At 32.8% G+C, this 15,894-nt stretch overlaps 1 protein-coding gene across 1 annotated transcript; it reads right to left on the minus strand.

Moving 5' to 3' along the window:
• Positions 1–2,772: 2,772 nt before the first annotated feature.
• Positions 2,773–7,469, minus strand: LOC110114424 (mannan endo-1,4-beta-mannosidase 1-like). Its single transcript, XM_020847293.2, has 5 exons — positions 6,998–7,469; positions 6,695–6,889; positions 4,602–4,724; positions 4,152–4,354; positions 2,773–3,529 (listed from the first exon to the last, which is right to left on the minus strand). The coding sequence occupies exons 1-5, from the start codon at positions 7,313–7,315 to the stop codon at positions 3,079–3,081; spliced, it is 1,290 nt and encodes a 429-aa protein (XP_020702952.1). The 5' UTR covers positions 7,316–7,469; the 3' UTR covers positions 2,773–3,078.
• Between the last annotated feature and the right edge of the window lie 8,425 nt (positions 7,470–15,894).

The following is a 15,894-nucleotide window of genomic DNA, read 5'->3' on the forward strand; positions in this document are numbered from 1 at the left end:
GTCTGCTCTGCTAGGGTTAGGTTTCCGCCGTCACTTCTTCTCCCCCGTTGGTGAGAGCTTCTGTCTCTTTTAATCGTTATATTTTTCTTGTGTTTGTGTATGGCGTCTTCTCGGTTGAGGGATCCTGGTTTTTTGGGTGGGGTTGCGGCCCCTCTTTCATTCAAGGATGCGGTTTCTGGTATCGCTTCTTCTGCTTTCCCTGATCTAAATTTTTCTTCTCATCGTGGATTGCCGGCTTTATTAATTTCTGAAGAGGAGATTCAGGCGCTTGCGAAGCCATTTGAATTTTCGTTGGTTGGTCGTTTTCTGGGGCGGAGGCCGTCGGTCGACGCAATTCGTAAATTTTGTTTCAATTTAAAGCTGATTGGGGATTTCTCAGTCACTGTTCTAAATCACCAGAATGTTTTGATTAAACTGGTGAATGATTTTGATTATTGCAGAATATTTTTACATAGATCTTATTTTGTTCAAAATTGTTATATGAAAGTGGTGAAATGGTCTCCCCATTTGGATGTTGAAGTGGATTCGCCGGTTGTGCCAATTTGGGTGTCTTTCCCTCTTCTTAGGCCTCATTTATTTTCTCCTAGAATTCTTTTTTGTTTAGGTTCTCTCTTTGGTAGACCCCTCAAATCTGATTTGACGACGGCGTCTGGTTCTCGCCCGTCCATTACTCGCATTCTTGTTGAGATGGATGTTACCAAGAAACATGCTGATAAGGTTTGGGTTGGCTCTGTGGAGTCGGGGTATGTGCAGTCCGTTATTTTTGATGATATTCCTAGTTTTTGTGTGTATTGTAGCTCCTTAGGTCATTCTAAGGAGTCATGCCCTATCTTACATCCAAATCTTAAAACCTCTAAACCTGTGATTGATCAAGGCGGGGTGCCTGTGTCGATTGTGCCTGTTGTTGAAGGTGTGTCGGATAACAATGTTGTGCTTGAACCGAATGTTCTTGGGTCGGAAAATGTTGTAGTTGTTCCGTGTGGGGAGCTGGTCTTTAATCCCTCTGTTGATATGAATTTGGAAATAACTCAGGAAGGCAATATGATGCTTGATGTTGGTGTTAAGGATGTGGCTGAGAATTTGCTGCCTCCTAATGCGATACCTTTTTTTCCTTCGTGTGTTGATACTGGGCAGACGGCTGAGATGGTGGGTAGTCTGAATGCTGCTCTGGTGCCGGATGTTAGTGAGAGGTTGGTTTCTATTCCTGTTAGGGCTGTACCTTCCCATGTCGTGGATGATGGGTTGATGCATGGTGATCCGTCTGTGCTGGGTAATGTGGAAGGTTCAGTTAAATGTCAGTCTACTGTGCAAGGCAGTTTGATTAATGTTCCTGTTAAACTATTGGCATCCCAAACTATGTTGGGTTCAAATTCTAGATTGGATGTTAGGTCACATGGTGATTGGTTGAACAACTCGTCTGATAATGGATCTGAATCTGATTCTTCTTCAGATCCTGGTTTTGAGTTTGAAATGGTTCCTGATAGGCCTTTTAGGGCTGGCTCGCGTGGGAAATTTTGGAAGCGAGGTGGTAGAAAAAGATAATTTGTTTTTATCTTTGCTTGCTGTTGGCGTTTTCATCGGTTTGCTTATCGTATGGATTTTAATTTGCGGAGCTATGATGTGCTGGGGCTCGCATCATCATCATCGTTCTTGTGGCAATCATTTCCTTCTGGATGGTCCTTGAGTGGTCTCGTGGTGCTGGTAGTCTCGGTGTTATACTGAGCCCTCGTTTGGATCGTTTGGATTTTCGTTTTCTTTTTTCGAGGGGGTTTTGCTAGGTCTTTTATTCTGTAACTTGTTTTAATTTTTTTTTCCGCATTCTGATGTAACCTTCTCATTATTTAAAAAAAAAAAATAGTAATGAAGTTAAATGAGGTAAAAATGATAAGGTAAGAACTAGTGATAAAATTAAAAAGAATGGATAAAAAATTTATGATATTAGATAAATCATAAGAGTGGTATCTACTGAGTGTAATATTGAGTAGAAAATATTGAAAAATAAATCTAAAAGATGGATGCATGCAAATTAATAATTATCTAAGTTGCACAATAAGTACATATACATAAAATTGATGTTAAGTGATTGAGAAGAAAATTGCAGTAGAATAAAATAACATAGAAGTTATATGTGTTACAAAATATTGCTCAAAATAAAATGATTCCATCATTTAATAATAATGAATGCAAAAGGATGATTCATGAAATGGGGCCCAAGTAGTTGGGACATCAAGAAAAAACACTTCATAGTTTATCATCATATCTTGTCTATATAGAATTGTGTAATGTCTAACATCATGTTGGATAATTAGGCATTTCATAAATGTTAGATAAGCCATTGAATGTCTCTCTTTTTTCTTTTAAAACAAAAATTTTAATTATTTTGGTAGAACTTTTGGTGATTTTTGGACATCTAGAACTCGATGGTATGCATTGTAAATATTAAAGATAAATTGCATCAATTTCTTATGATTTATTTTATATGTTAGATGTTTATTAAAGAGTTCTAATTCGAATGATATGCTTATATTGCATAGAATCAATCTATAATTAGTCTAATGTTTCGTTTTGGACAACTTTTTTACTGCTTCTTAAAAACAGCTTTTAGTACAAAAATTAAAATTTATAACTAGAAATCTACTTTAAGAAGCAATAAGAAAGTTGTTCCAAACGAAACTTTATACCCCTAAACTCTTCCTAAATTCAAGTATTTTGCTTGTTCAGGAATTCTTCATAAGATCATGTCAACAAGAGATAACAGCCAAAAAAGAAAGCTAAAGACAAATATATAGCATTTTAAAGTATTACCATTTGATCTTCCACATATACGTTAGTGAAGTACATCAAACTTGTTCATAACTTCATACCATGGCTGTTAAGTAAAACCATGATAGCTTTCAGACACATACATGTTTACAAACTGTGTTAAGAAAAGCCAGCAACTCCTTGTTTCTCTCCTCTTTGAACGAAAACCATCTAGAGGATAAACACAAACCTTAAGCAGTAACACAAGCAAATGCAAGAGTAGCGATAAATGAAATAGTTGCATTTGGTTAAGGAGTGCAGAAGCAACCATTATATTCAGTTTCTATTTCCACTTGTTCCTCCAGCCTGTTCAGCCTCTCTAATGGCCTTTGCCTTCTCCAGCCTAGCAATGTTCCTGTCTCTCGCAAGCAATTTACCAAGGTACCGAAGCATCTTGCACTGGCTGGAGATAATCCTTGTTGTCGATGGAGCCTCATTCAAAACAATTTCATATCCATCTCTCATTGTGTCCATGCCTTCAGTCAGGAGCTGCCAGAAGAGGCCACCTGCTGTTGCACCTCCAGTCCTCGCCGATTGGTAGATTTTGAGGTAGACTGTGTTGAAAAGAGCATCTCTTTGGGAGCTACTGTAGCCTGGATCCTTCCATGATTTGCCAAACTCAGTTAAGAGAAGTGGCTTTCGGATAATATTGCCGGCGTCTTGTATATGGGCGTCGAGCCATTTGTTCAAGAATTGAAGTTGGGATTGATCAGTTGAGCTTGGTAACCTGAAAATGGGCTCAGAGATCAATTATAAAATCAGAATAATGAAGTTGGATAGGAGAATGAAATATTAAGTATGGAAAGGATATTGCATATAAAATGAAGGAAACGGAAATATAAACAATCTCCATCATATGAAATGCCTAACTAGAAAAGTTTAATTTGATTAGCACAATTCTGAACTCCATAAAAACTTGCATTTTATTACCACTTGATGCAGATTGAAAAAGTTGTATTAAAAAAAAAACTTTTTTTCCTTTTAAGGCATTGTCACTACCTTGACTATATTTACCAAGCTTTAAGGATTAAAATTTGAATATTTCATACACAATTTTTCATCTTTAGAAGTTCGCTGAATGAGATATCATCCAATACAACAACAATATCAAGCTTTTATCCCACTACGTGCGGGCATGAATGACATCCAATGTTTAAGAAAAATAAAGCCACTAAAATCAATATTGAGCAGAGAAAATGATGGCATTGCCTCTTTCTTGCACATCAAACAACGCTGAAAGCATTGCAATTAAACTCTGCTAATCACACACTACATGAGAAGACCAAGCAAGCATTTTGCATACATAGCAGAATTTAATTACTGATTATTCTGCTAGGCTAGAACATTACCATTGGTCTGGATATGAATGGAGTGTGGCGAAATCAATTCCTGGAATCTGGTTGTTGGAGATGAAGTCAGTTCCCACTTGGAAGCCAGGATTTGTTTGCACCTCTGAATTTGATTTAGGCCCATAAAATCCTTCAAGGCCAGCTTCAAGCAAGTGATTGCTATCTATGGATTTAACATGAGCAGCCATTTCTGTGATCCATGCCTGCAATCAGAAAACAAGAGCTGAATTGGCATGTCCAAAGGTTATGAGCTGTTATTTTTATTTTCCTGCAAAAGCAAAGGTGCAAAAGTAATCTATTGAACAATTTCTCAGAGAAAATGAGCTAAATGAGTATCAGAGACATCCATGGTGTGACTAGAAGGACAACCTCGCTGCTCTGTAAGTTTTAAAATGTAGAAAGAAAGCAAATTAAAGGCAATAAAAAGGTAAAGATGTTTTAAATTTTAACCTGTATGGTATTCCCGGAGATATCTGAGGGACATCTAGGCTCATTCATGAGCTCCCATGCAAAGATGGTAGGGTCATCCTTGTAAACAACTCCAGTTATGGTGTTGTACCTCGTCAGCACAGTCTGCTTGACAGAAATCATAGAGTGATTAGTGCCAGTTCAATATTAGCGTATTAAACTAGATTAAGGCTTCGTTTGGGACAGCTTTCTTATTGCTGCTTTCTGATATAAAAATTTTGTACTAAAAACTGTTTTAGAAAGCATTAAGAAAGCCATCCCAAACGAAGCCTAAATTTCTGTTGCTTTTGAGTTGTTGATTTGTGCTCTACTACTCCTACTTAATGATGCTCATTATTATGCTAGAAAAAAGGAAAAATTGCTGTTTGGGGAAAAAGAAGGGTCATAGGTGGCAAAGGCAATGAAATTGGAACCATTCCAGCAGCATTGCAGCAGTAGAATTGGAATCTTTGAGGTGTCACAGATACAAAAGCTTCTTCTGATCATTATGTGTTCAATAAATACTTTTTAGACATTAAGTTCCCTGTTCTGCTGCGTCAAGCAGAAGACATGTTTATAGTGGTTTTTGATACTGATCAGATTGACAGATTGGAAAGAAAGATGAGCAAATCTATTGCAATGAAAGATCTTCGGTGAGCTTGGCATATTATGGGTAAAAGCATCTTCTTTGATAGCAAAAAGGCTTCCCCAGAAGCATATCAAAAATGTTTTAAATAGGTTCAACATGAGCAAGAAAAAATCAATGGATTCTCCTTGAAAGTCACTTCATATGGAATTTCATCAATCTCCTACCAATGAAGTAAAATTAAGAAATTATAAAAAGTGTCTTTTGCAATGGAGTGACTTGCGCAGCTTAACAATTCAAAACTAAGTCCCATCTGTTTTTTAAATCGCTTACTCCACAATAATTGATTTATCCTTCAAAATTTGGAAGAATCTGTAAAGGTTATCTCAAATAGAAAATAATTTTTTAATCCATTGGGCCTGCGGGAGCCTTGTGAAGAGAGAAAAGACAGGTTTCTCTTGAGCAAAAAAGAAGAAAACATCAAACAAGCCAAAAAAGACAGCAGCACCAAAGATTCCTCTCATTAAAAAAGGAACACTGTGACGAAAAGCAGAACACCAACCACTGTTTTCTAATTGATGCATGCGAATCCACAGAATGGTAAAGTTATTGGCTTATAGTGATCTCTAGACCATGCTAGAAGGTTGTTAAAGTCATCATTGCTTCAAAATGGAAGATTTTTGTCTTGACTCGATAAAACTGTTCTTCATTTGAGACTTAATTTCTATGTAAAAGACTATCGTTACTGTGTGGCTGACTGTGTGTTTCATTATTCTTGTTTAAAGGTGCTCAAAATCTTTTGCAAAGAAGACAATAGCTACCACTTCATGTTCAAGTAATTTTTCTGAACATGTTTACAAATCAACAGAACAAACCAGGATGAAGACATGTAATCAATGAAGAAAATTTTCATAAATAAGAATAGGAAGAGCTTAATACACCCTAAAAAATCATTCTCACAGCAGGAAAAAGTATCTAAGGTTACATATGACTGAAATATGTCAAGAATCCCAAGTAGGTGAAGTAGGAATAGATTGATAGAAAAAAAAATCAGAAAATTCCCAGGAGGAAGAACAAAAAAAGCAAAAGGTTAACTGTTGTTCAGTCTCATCAATTAAGAAACATGTAAATACATCATATCTATTCTAAAGTTCAAGTAGATGTTCCTATCAACAAACTCCTAATATATGATTTGACCTTCCAAAGACTACATAAAATATTTTAAAAAAATTTATAGCCTTTCTCGACTACTTGCTCAACTATAAATACAACGAAAATCATACAAACTTGGCAATTTTTTTCGTCTCTCTTCATCAACTCATCTTGACATTCAGAATTCGTCACTTTAGCAATATATTGGGGCACACTACCTCCACACCCAAATAAAAAAGGAAAAACAGAAAGAAAAAAATCACAGGAGATGAAGAAAACAGCAAAGAGAAAACCACCTGATAAAAATTAAGGGAAGAAAAGATGGGATGAGAAAGAAAAATGATCCAATTCCCCATACCTTCACATGATTCTTATAGTATCCCTTAACAACATTATTAGTGAAAAATTCATCATCAGATCCAATGTTCTGTCCTTGATTTCTAGCCCACTGCACATACTGCTTCTTCCCCCCAAAGTTTTCATAGTTGTTCACAAAACTCAGTATAAGCCTGATTCCATACCTTCTGGCCTCAGAAACCACAAAATCCAAGCCCTGAACCAAGCCAACCCAAAATCCTAGTCAGAACAAGAAAAGAGTACAAATTGCAAAAATAAATCCAAGGGAGAACATGTAAAAGAACAAAAGAAATTTTTTTAAAACCTTGAACATTTGTTCATTGTATGATCCCGGAGAGTATTGCAATGCATTGTTGCCGCCATCATTGAAAGCCCAAGTTCTAGCCACAGTGAGTCCATGGCTCGAAGCTTCTCTAAAGGCGTTCGAGACTTTGACTCTCTGAGATGGATCTGATGCTATATACATGAGCCAGTAGGCATTAAACCCATTGGCAAAAAAACGGTTCCCTTGGAGCTCAAAATGGAGCCCCCTTGTTCTTATCAAGTCTCCCACCACTTGAGTTTGGAGATGCTGGGAAAGCAGAAAGATCACAAAAACTCCTACAATAGTTGTTCTCACCATCTTCCCCTTCTTCTCAGTGACTGTTAGAAGGAATGCCAGAAGAAGGAAGCTTGTCGGTCTTCAAAATCTGCTTCCTCTCTCTCTCTCTCTCACTGGTATGGAACTGAAGAGATAGCGGTGATGGGTAAAGTTTCCTCTGCATTCTCCGACTCCTGCTCCTACATAAAAAGAAGCGGCCAACGGTTAAAAAAGCGTTTTTTAGGTTTAATTTGAGGTTTTACAGAGAGTCAAATAATGCTTCCCCGCTTTACATTATTATTTCTATGTTCCATTTGGTTATGTTTGTTCAACTAATCTTGAAATGACTATAACAACTAATAAATAAATAAATAGAATTTACCTCCCCATCACTATATAATCTTATATTTATGTATCAACCCTCTCAAATTTTTAACCAACAAAAATATTGCATGGTCTTGTTCATAAGCTCTTTTCGTTTATTTCCTTATTAACTCTCCTATAGCTATTAAAGTTGGGCATAATATATATATATATATATAACAATGGGCATAATATAATATGTAAGAATATTCTCCACATTATTTGCATATAATATTATGAATGTAACACTTGAGGATCTAATTTTGAAAGAATTGTCTATTTATATGTTAATTAATTTATGAGAGCCATTAATCATTTTTAATTAATAATCATTAGTGGAAATAATTATATATCATATTCATCAAAACAACTAGTTGTATTCAAATCTCAAAATTCATATAAAATATAAATCTTTTATATCTTCAATTTCGGAGCTCTAAAAATTATAAAAAATATATTCATAAAATAAACCAGTTTGTCTAGAAGTCTTTTGTTTGAGAAGATTGATTACGCATTCTACAATTATTTTGTTATAAATATATAGGTTGATTGGACAATATTATATTTCTTTTTAAAAATAAAAATAGAAAAAACTTTTTATTTTATGTGGATTTTCATCAGTATTGATTTATAAATAAGGATCAAAAGGTTTTGTTTGGGGCAATTTTTTTGCCGCTTTTTAAAGTAGATTTCTATTTAAATAAAAGCCGCTTTAGAAAGCATGAAGAAAGTTGTCCCGAACAAAATCTAATGATCTGTTCAGGACTGTGGTGCTTTTATCAATTTTTTAAAAAAAGTAGAAAAAAACAGAAATCAACAGAAATTGTGGTTAGATTTTAAAAAATAATTAGTTAGAAAGTTGTTTCAAAGAAGTCATTTTTTTCCTCTCTCTTTGGGATTAGATAAACAAGTAATGGTCATGAGAAATTTACATTTGATTGTTTGACTTTAATAAAAGTCAACTAAATATTGGTCAATACCTACTGCTGAGAGGAACAACTGACTGAACTCTCACTAATATTTCTATGCAAAGATTTCTCAAAGAAATTTTCTGATGAATAATATTGCCTTGAAAATTGGACAATGTGCTTCTCTATAGATTTTGTAAATAATAATAGGCTATGAATTTATTTAAACTAATAGTAATGGAAGCATTGAATTGATGTTTTATCTTTCAGCTGGTTTTTTTCTTTTTTAAAATTTGCTCAAGCAAGCTCCATTGTTGCTTGCAAGCTAGTATGTACAGTAATGGTCTAAATAAGATTGATTATGAAAGAAAGTTTTATTCTTTATAGTAATGAGGGTGTCAACATTCTGAAAAGTTGACAGATTATTGGTATTGAGAATGATATATTTGAAGTAAATATAGAAAATATAATTATGAAGAAATTAAGATTTATGCAGTTTATCATGATCATGATCACAAAAGAGAAGAGCGGATCCGAGCCACTAAAAGTAAATGGAAGCTATAATTATGAAGTGTTGATTAAAAAGAATTTATAAATAAATTTTGAAATTTTGTGCTCACACAAATAAAAGAAAAAACTTTAATTACATAACTGAGATATTATTGGAAGTCTTTTTGTACCACTATCTCAATATTGTAAGAATCCTCTTACACTAATAATCACTGACAGGGTATGTGAGCATAATCACTTTATTTTTCAGACCCTTAAAGAGCATGCGTATGACATAGAACTATCAAGATTAGAGCTCCCATTAGAGATAACCATCTAGAATAATTCTATAGCTCAACATAAGGCCATCTCCTAAAAATTGTGATCACTTGACTCTAAAGGGATGCTACAAAGCATCCTTTCCATCCTTTGTCTCCAAAGTTATCACCTAATTGCTATAATTAACTCATAGGGGCAGTTAATGATAAGCCTTAAATTCGAACATGTACTTTTTCCTTGAGATTCTACATCTTGAGAAGTCATCCGGCTTAGTTCCCTTTACATACTTCTTTGAGTGAGTTTCTTTGACAACTTGACCTCCTTGGCAAGTTGGCCTTCTTTTGAGAACTCGATTTTTCTTCAAAACTCAACCTCCTAGATAATTTTTTCGACTCAATCTCTACATTTTTTTCCTCCAAGTATGCCTATTTGATCTACTTATCCTCATTTATTTAATCAATCTCTCTAATGAATTCTCTAATATGGTTTTCTTTAAAGAACTTTGCATCCTCAATAGATTGGCCTTCTCAGCCACTTCACTATGAAATTTGATTTTACCCAAATTAGCCTGCCAGAGATGTCCTAACAACTCTTTGACATCTATTACACTTCACTACTGAGTTACAGCTAGCATAATTCCCTAGGGGCCTAAAAAAGGAGACATATATCCACTATGCATAGTAACCTATCATGATTAATGTAAGTGATTCATGCTCCACATTTTTTTTATGGAAAATTTAAGATAATTAGATTTTATTTAAATTTAATACTGCATAAATTCTTTTTTCTTGTTTTTGTCTTCAAAAACATGTTAAATTTCTCATGATGGACTTAATTAATAGTGTGTCACCTTGTCATCATTGTTTCTTTTGATATATTTTGACCATTCATCAACTGAAGTAATGCCGAATCAAGATAGTTGCACTCCCTTTACTAAAGAAGTTAAGACAAGCCATGAGTTGGAATTTTTGATTTCTTACATTCTAACAATATAAAACACCTTTGTCTCATCCTTACTAGTAGAATTAGGGCGATAAATTTCAATAAAAGGCATCAACCCCTATAACATATTATTAATGATTGTGATGAGCCAACCTAGTGGTTTAGATCATATTGTATGTAGCACAATAAAAGAATGTGTAGAAAAGAAAAGAGATGCAAATCAGATTTATAATTGTTTGGCTTACTGGCCTATATCCCACTTCCTAAGTCCTCTACTTGGAAATTCAACTAAACCCTCTTTGCATTAAGAAAAATATATTAATCTGATATATTTTAAGTATTATAAGAAGACTATCCAGCACCATCACCATCATAACCATTATGGACTCCACTTCAACAAACATTATTACAACCATTACCAATTGTACCACACCATCAACTAATAATCTACCATTATGTTCATCCACACAAACTACATATACACAATTATTTTATCTATATTCAGCATTTCCACCATAATCCTAAGCAGACAATCTTCGGGAATATGTTCCCTTAGGGGATCACTTAATAAAAATTCACTTTATTTTAATTTTTAAAATTTAAAAACAATAATATAATTTTATATGACTATTTTACACGCACTGAAATAAAACATGTTAGTCATACGTCATTGAATATCTTTTCTTGTAAAATTTCATTTGCAAAAATCAAACTCATATTATCACCCTTTTTTTCTTCAATAATGGGTTCCATGAGTTGGCTTGGTTTAATTTGGTTAAATTATTCAAAGTGGTCTAAGAAAAACAAATGGATCAACTCATGCTAGATGAGTCAATTTACCAAATTATGGTCAAATTGGGCCTAAATCATTTATGGTTGACATATAAAAATTTATTGAAGGCCTTAGGTAAAATCAATTTAACCAAATTCCATAGGGCTGAATAGGCCCATTCAATCTTAAATAGGTCAAAAGGTTAAATCACATTATACCAAAAGGTATATTAGCCTTAATTAGGTCATGTCTAATTAAATAGGATATAATAGGTTGGTTATCCAATCTAAATTTTTTCAATCATAGGGTTTGAGCCCTATTGAAGAAATTGGGTCCAACATGTATAAATTAAGGTTAAATGGATCCTATTTTAGCCCAATAAATTAGAAAGAGTCAAATATGAACAATATTATGAAAATTCCTTCCATTAATGATTATGTGAGTATGGTGAGTCAAGACATTTTTTTAGTGCACATATGAGTACAAATAACTTAATGAGGACTAGCCTTAGCATTATTACCCTACTCACATCACCTAAAAACTTATAGTAGGACAGCCATGGTTAATAAGAAATAATAATAAGAGCCAATAAAGCTAATCCTATGGATTGTTCAAATAAGAATACATGGTCTCCCTTCATCCATAAGCCATAGAGTCAACTCTCAAACTTCTTGATAGTTATAATAACATTTTAGTTAGGTTGAGGCATTTTTTTCTTTTTGTCCATATTAAAGGGATACCACCCTCTTAAATGATAGTGAGAACCCCTAAGCCTAATTGAGAAATGACTCTACCAAACTTATTTGTGTGATTGCTTAATATATATTTATTAGATTCCATATAAATCAATAAGTTACTCAACCTTATGACAACTTGATGAGAAAATTTTTTCTCATAGAATAAGGTTTGTGGGGATACATCAATAATTTAGAAATGAATCTTTAATGATATGTTCCAAACCATCTAGGTCACTGTCTATTCCTTTATAACTATTTTGGTTAGGCAATAAGGGGTTGGTGTTAAGATCCAATCCAAGAAGCACACACCTAACTCATCATAATCCAATTAATTTTTTTTAAAGAATAACTAAAGAAATTTCTAAATGCTAGTTCATGTTAGCCTTACTTGGCATCGCACAATTTCATCTTAACAAGTTATTCAATAAACCATACCATCACATATAGTAAAGGTCAACTATTCCAATTAAAATTTAATGACTTAAATATTTCAACTAATTTATGCAAAACCAACCAATGGGATCTACCTAATAAATTTTCAATTTACCTTTTATTGCTTAATCTACAATAAGGGGCATTCTATTAATCACTGACATTAATGGTCAAACATAAGAATACAATAATTGTTAAGATAAAATAAACGAAGAAATGGATTTTCCCAAAAAGAATTTTTTTTATTCTAAAAATTCTACTATGGATAATTAATATAATTAATTTGATACATTTAGTATAAATAGCAAACAAGTATACTTACAACACAACTTGAAATTTTGTGAAATTAGTATTGATAATAATTATGTTTATGGTTGTAGATTTTTTTCATGAATCAAAGGAGAACTTTAATATATGCTTGCTGTTCATATAATAGAGTTTAGCTGATTACTCAAAGCATTAATATATGAGTGTTCTATGTGCTTGTAGTAGCTATTCTTATTTGTCTTAATTTATGAGTTTTATCGATTTTAAATTATAATGGATTTAATGTTTTTGAGTGGTGTGAACTATTCCAATTTCACTTGGATATATTACATCATAATTTGGCACTCCAATTTTAGAAAAAGTTTCTATTTTAAGCTTCGTTTGTAACAGCTTTCTTATTGCTTCTTAAAGCAGCTTTACAGTATAAAAATTAAAATTTTTGTATTAAAAAACTACTTTAAGAAGCAGCAAGAAAGCAGTCCCAAATGAAGCCTTAATTTAAGTAGCTTAAAATAAATGTCTTTCCATAAGACTTTGGAAAGGTGACACATAAAATGAGCAAGATGTTTATAAAAATGATAATAGTAAACAACATTAAGAATACAATTGCTAAGACCAAAAGTGCATATGAATATAGGAAATTTATAGAAGAATGATCCTAGATTAACTTTGTTGATAACTCATCAATATGGACATTAATGGATACATTAAACAACAATAAGTTTAATACTTCATATACCATGCATGGGCATGCCACTAAGGTAACAACTATGACAACAAAATACAATCCATATTAGTTGACTTGAATAAAAATCTTCATGTGTAGTTAATTATAAACTCCTTGGCTACTTGATTTGCCCATTCCAAAAGGGTTATAATGTTATTAAGAATAAGTAAATTGTGCATAAATTGTATAACATGCATATTCATTAAAATGTCATCCTAAAGAAATGAGAGATTCATCTATAAGGTCAATAAATGCTTTAATGCACATATGCAACAATAATATGCACATTCTCATATAAGTTTGATGCATGACATCACCTATAAGTTAAATGCATATTAGCCACGACATTACCCATAAGGAAAATGCATGTCGTCAATGCATTTCATCACTTATAAAATTGATGTATACCGTCAACATCAAGGCTAATAGCAGCTAACCCACTAGGCAAAATGTTGCAGTTTTTGACAAAAAATGTGATCGATGATTCTAGCAATACTTTCGATGGAAGTAAAATCATTTTTTTTTAATTAACATCTTTGGCAGAACCATCACCAATTTTTAGAAAACATTTCCATAAAATATCCATAAAAAATGAATAAATGTGTTGATGTCATCATGTTCTCCCCATTCACATGAATAGATAGCTTCAAACCCTGTTTGCCACCTTTTACTTGTGAGCATGTCATCGCCTATTTGTTGCCATTTTTACTTGATTTCTGATGGGGCTGTAGAGTAACCTAAGGAATTGTGAAGAAAATTAAGGCCCTATCAATCCCTAAACTATACTTAGGTTTTCTTTGATATAAAAATTATAAAACACCACTTAATATACACAAGTATACGTGCTGAATCAAGTAATATAATGATAGGCAGAATATCGATCCCACGAGGAAGAATATTTACTTGCAAATTCTAGTACTGTCTACTTCAACTACAACACTTATCCTCCATAATTAAAATAAATTTTGGTGGAGATTCAATCACTTAATTTAAAATAAAAAATAATTAAATTAAATATTATTTGAATAAATTATTTTGGATTGATGGAATGTAAATACAATATGTTTACTAATGAATCCCTTTTATATTGATGATATTTAGAGCATATGTGTCACCGACCACTTAGTCAAGTATGAAGAGATAAATGACAAATTAAACTCTTTCAACCTCAATACCATTCTAAACTTTCATAGCCTATCACCCTATGAAAATCTTAGAAGCGAAAGTAAAGCGTGTACTATTAAAACCCCCTAATGATAATTAATCTCTATAAATTTGATACATCATAAGCACTATATATATATATGCTTGAATCATATCAATTCAACATACTTAGTTGTGCATGCTTTCCTATTCATAGGCTCCATGTTACACATGATATTAACTACACATATGACCACTATATGCATTAAATGAAGACTTGTTATATTGAAAACATTATGAAATTATTTATGAAGATAACTCAATAGTAATTCATATTTCATTTACCATGAATCCAAAATTAGAGATTTTAGTCATACATTAAAAATAAGTAAAGCATATTCATTTTCATTAATTGTATAAAAAAAGAAAGTATAAAAAAAAAGATATCACCAGATTGTTTAATGATCTCCTTCACACTCCTTGGTTTAAGAATCATTAAGAATGAAGCATATTCATTAAGAATGAAGCCTCAAATACCTTGGTTTGAGAATCACATCTCTTAAGGTTTATCTTTCACATGCTGACAAGCATAAAAATATCAACAACATCCCACAAAAATGTATAAAAATAATATTATCTACATGTTATAGATTAAATTAAATAAACTTCCCAAAAGTAAGAATTTCATATTTACAAATAAAAAATAAAAAAAAAATTATAGTAGTTGCCAAAGTGATGAGATTTAGGAAATTCACATCTCAAAAATCAATATGAAAGCTCATATCAGCAAGCAATCATTACATAAATCAAAATGAAAGCTTAGATTAACTCATTTACCATTCATGGCCTTTATGTTTTAGCCTTTCGCCCATTGTCAATAGTGCTAGCATTGTTGATGGAGACCAGGAGAAGAATCATCGACCTATCTAAATACCTGGAGGTTGGCGTCGTAGAGGGCCTACGGGGCTACGACGGTGAGTCTAGAAGCAGAGGGAAGCCAATGAAGGAAAAAATATAAGGAAACACTGTAACCATTATTTCTTTCTATGACTAGGCATGAATTGTATAGATCAATTTAACCGAACAACAAATGATGAAATAATGGTTGGCTTTGGCTAGCTTTAGGGTTGGCAGGTTGACTCGTACCTATCCTGATATTAAAAATGATTCAAAAAGTTATACCCATACCCGACCCATTTATTAAACTGGTCAACCCAAACTTAGAACTTTTTGGTCGGTTTCCAATCAAATTTTAGTTTATGTCATATATTGCCACTCCAAATGAAATCATTTCAACCAGACTAAACCTTCTCATTTTTCTAATTTCTTAAAATTTTCACACAAACTTTTATGTCTCTTACAACTTGATTTCACTTATTAAGTACTAATTATTCATAAACGATAATATCACTCACTCTATTTTAATAAATTATCTAACACACTACTGGCTAAAAATGAAATTCATTAAATTGCAAAACTCCTATTTTAATTACATGAGCGGCCACATATGATGAAACTAAGGGCACATATATAATTTAACACATTTCATCTCACCCTCGGAC

The sequence above is a fragment of the Dendrobium catenatum genome, unplaced genomic scaffold (genome assembly GCF_001605985.2).
Source record: "Dendrobium catenatum unplaced genomic scaffold, ASM160598v2 fragScaff_scaffold_798, whole genome shotgun sequence".
Classification (NCBI taxonomy): Eukaryota; Viridiplantae; Streptophyta; class Magnoliopsida; order Asparagales; family Orchidaceae; genus Dendrobium; species Dendrobium catenatum.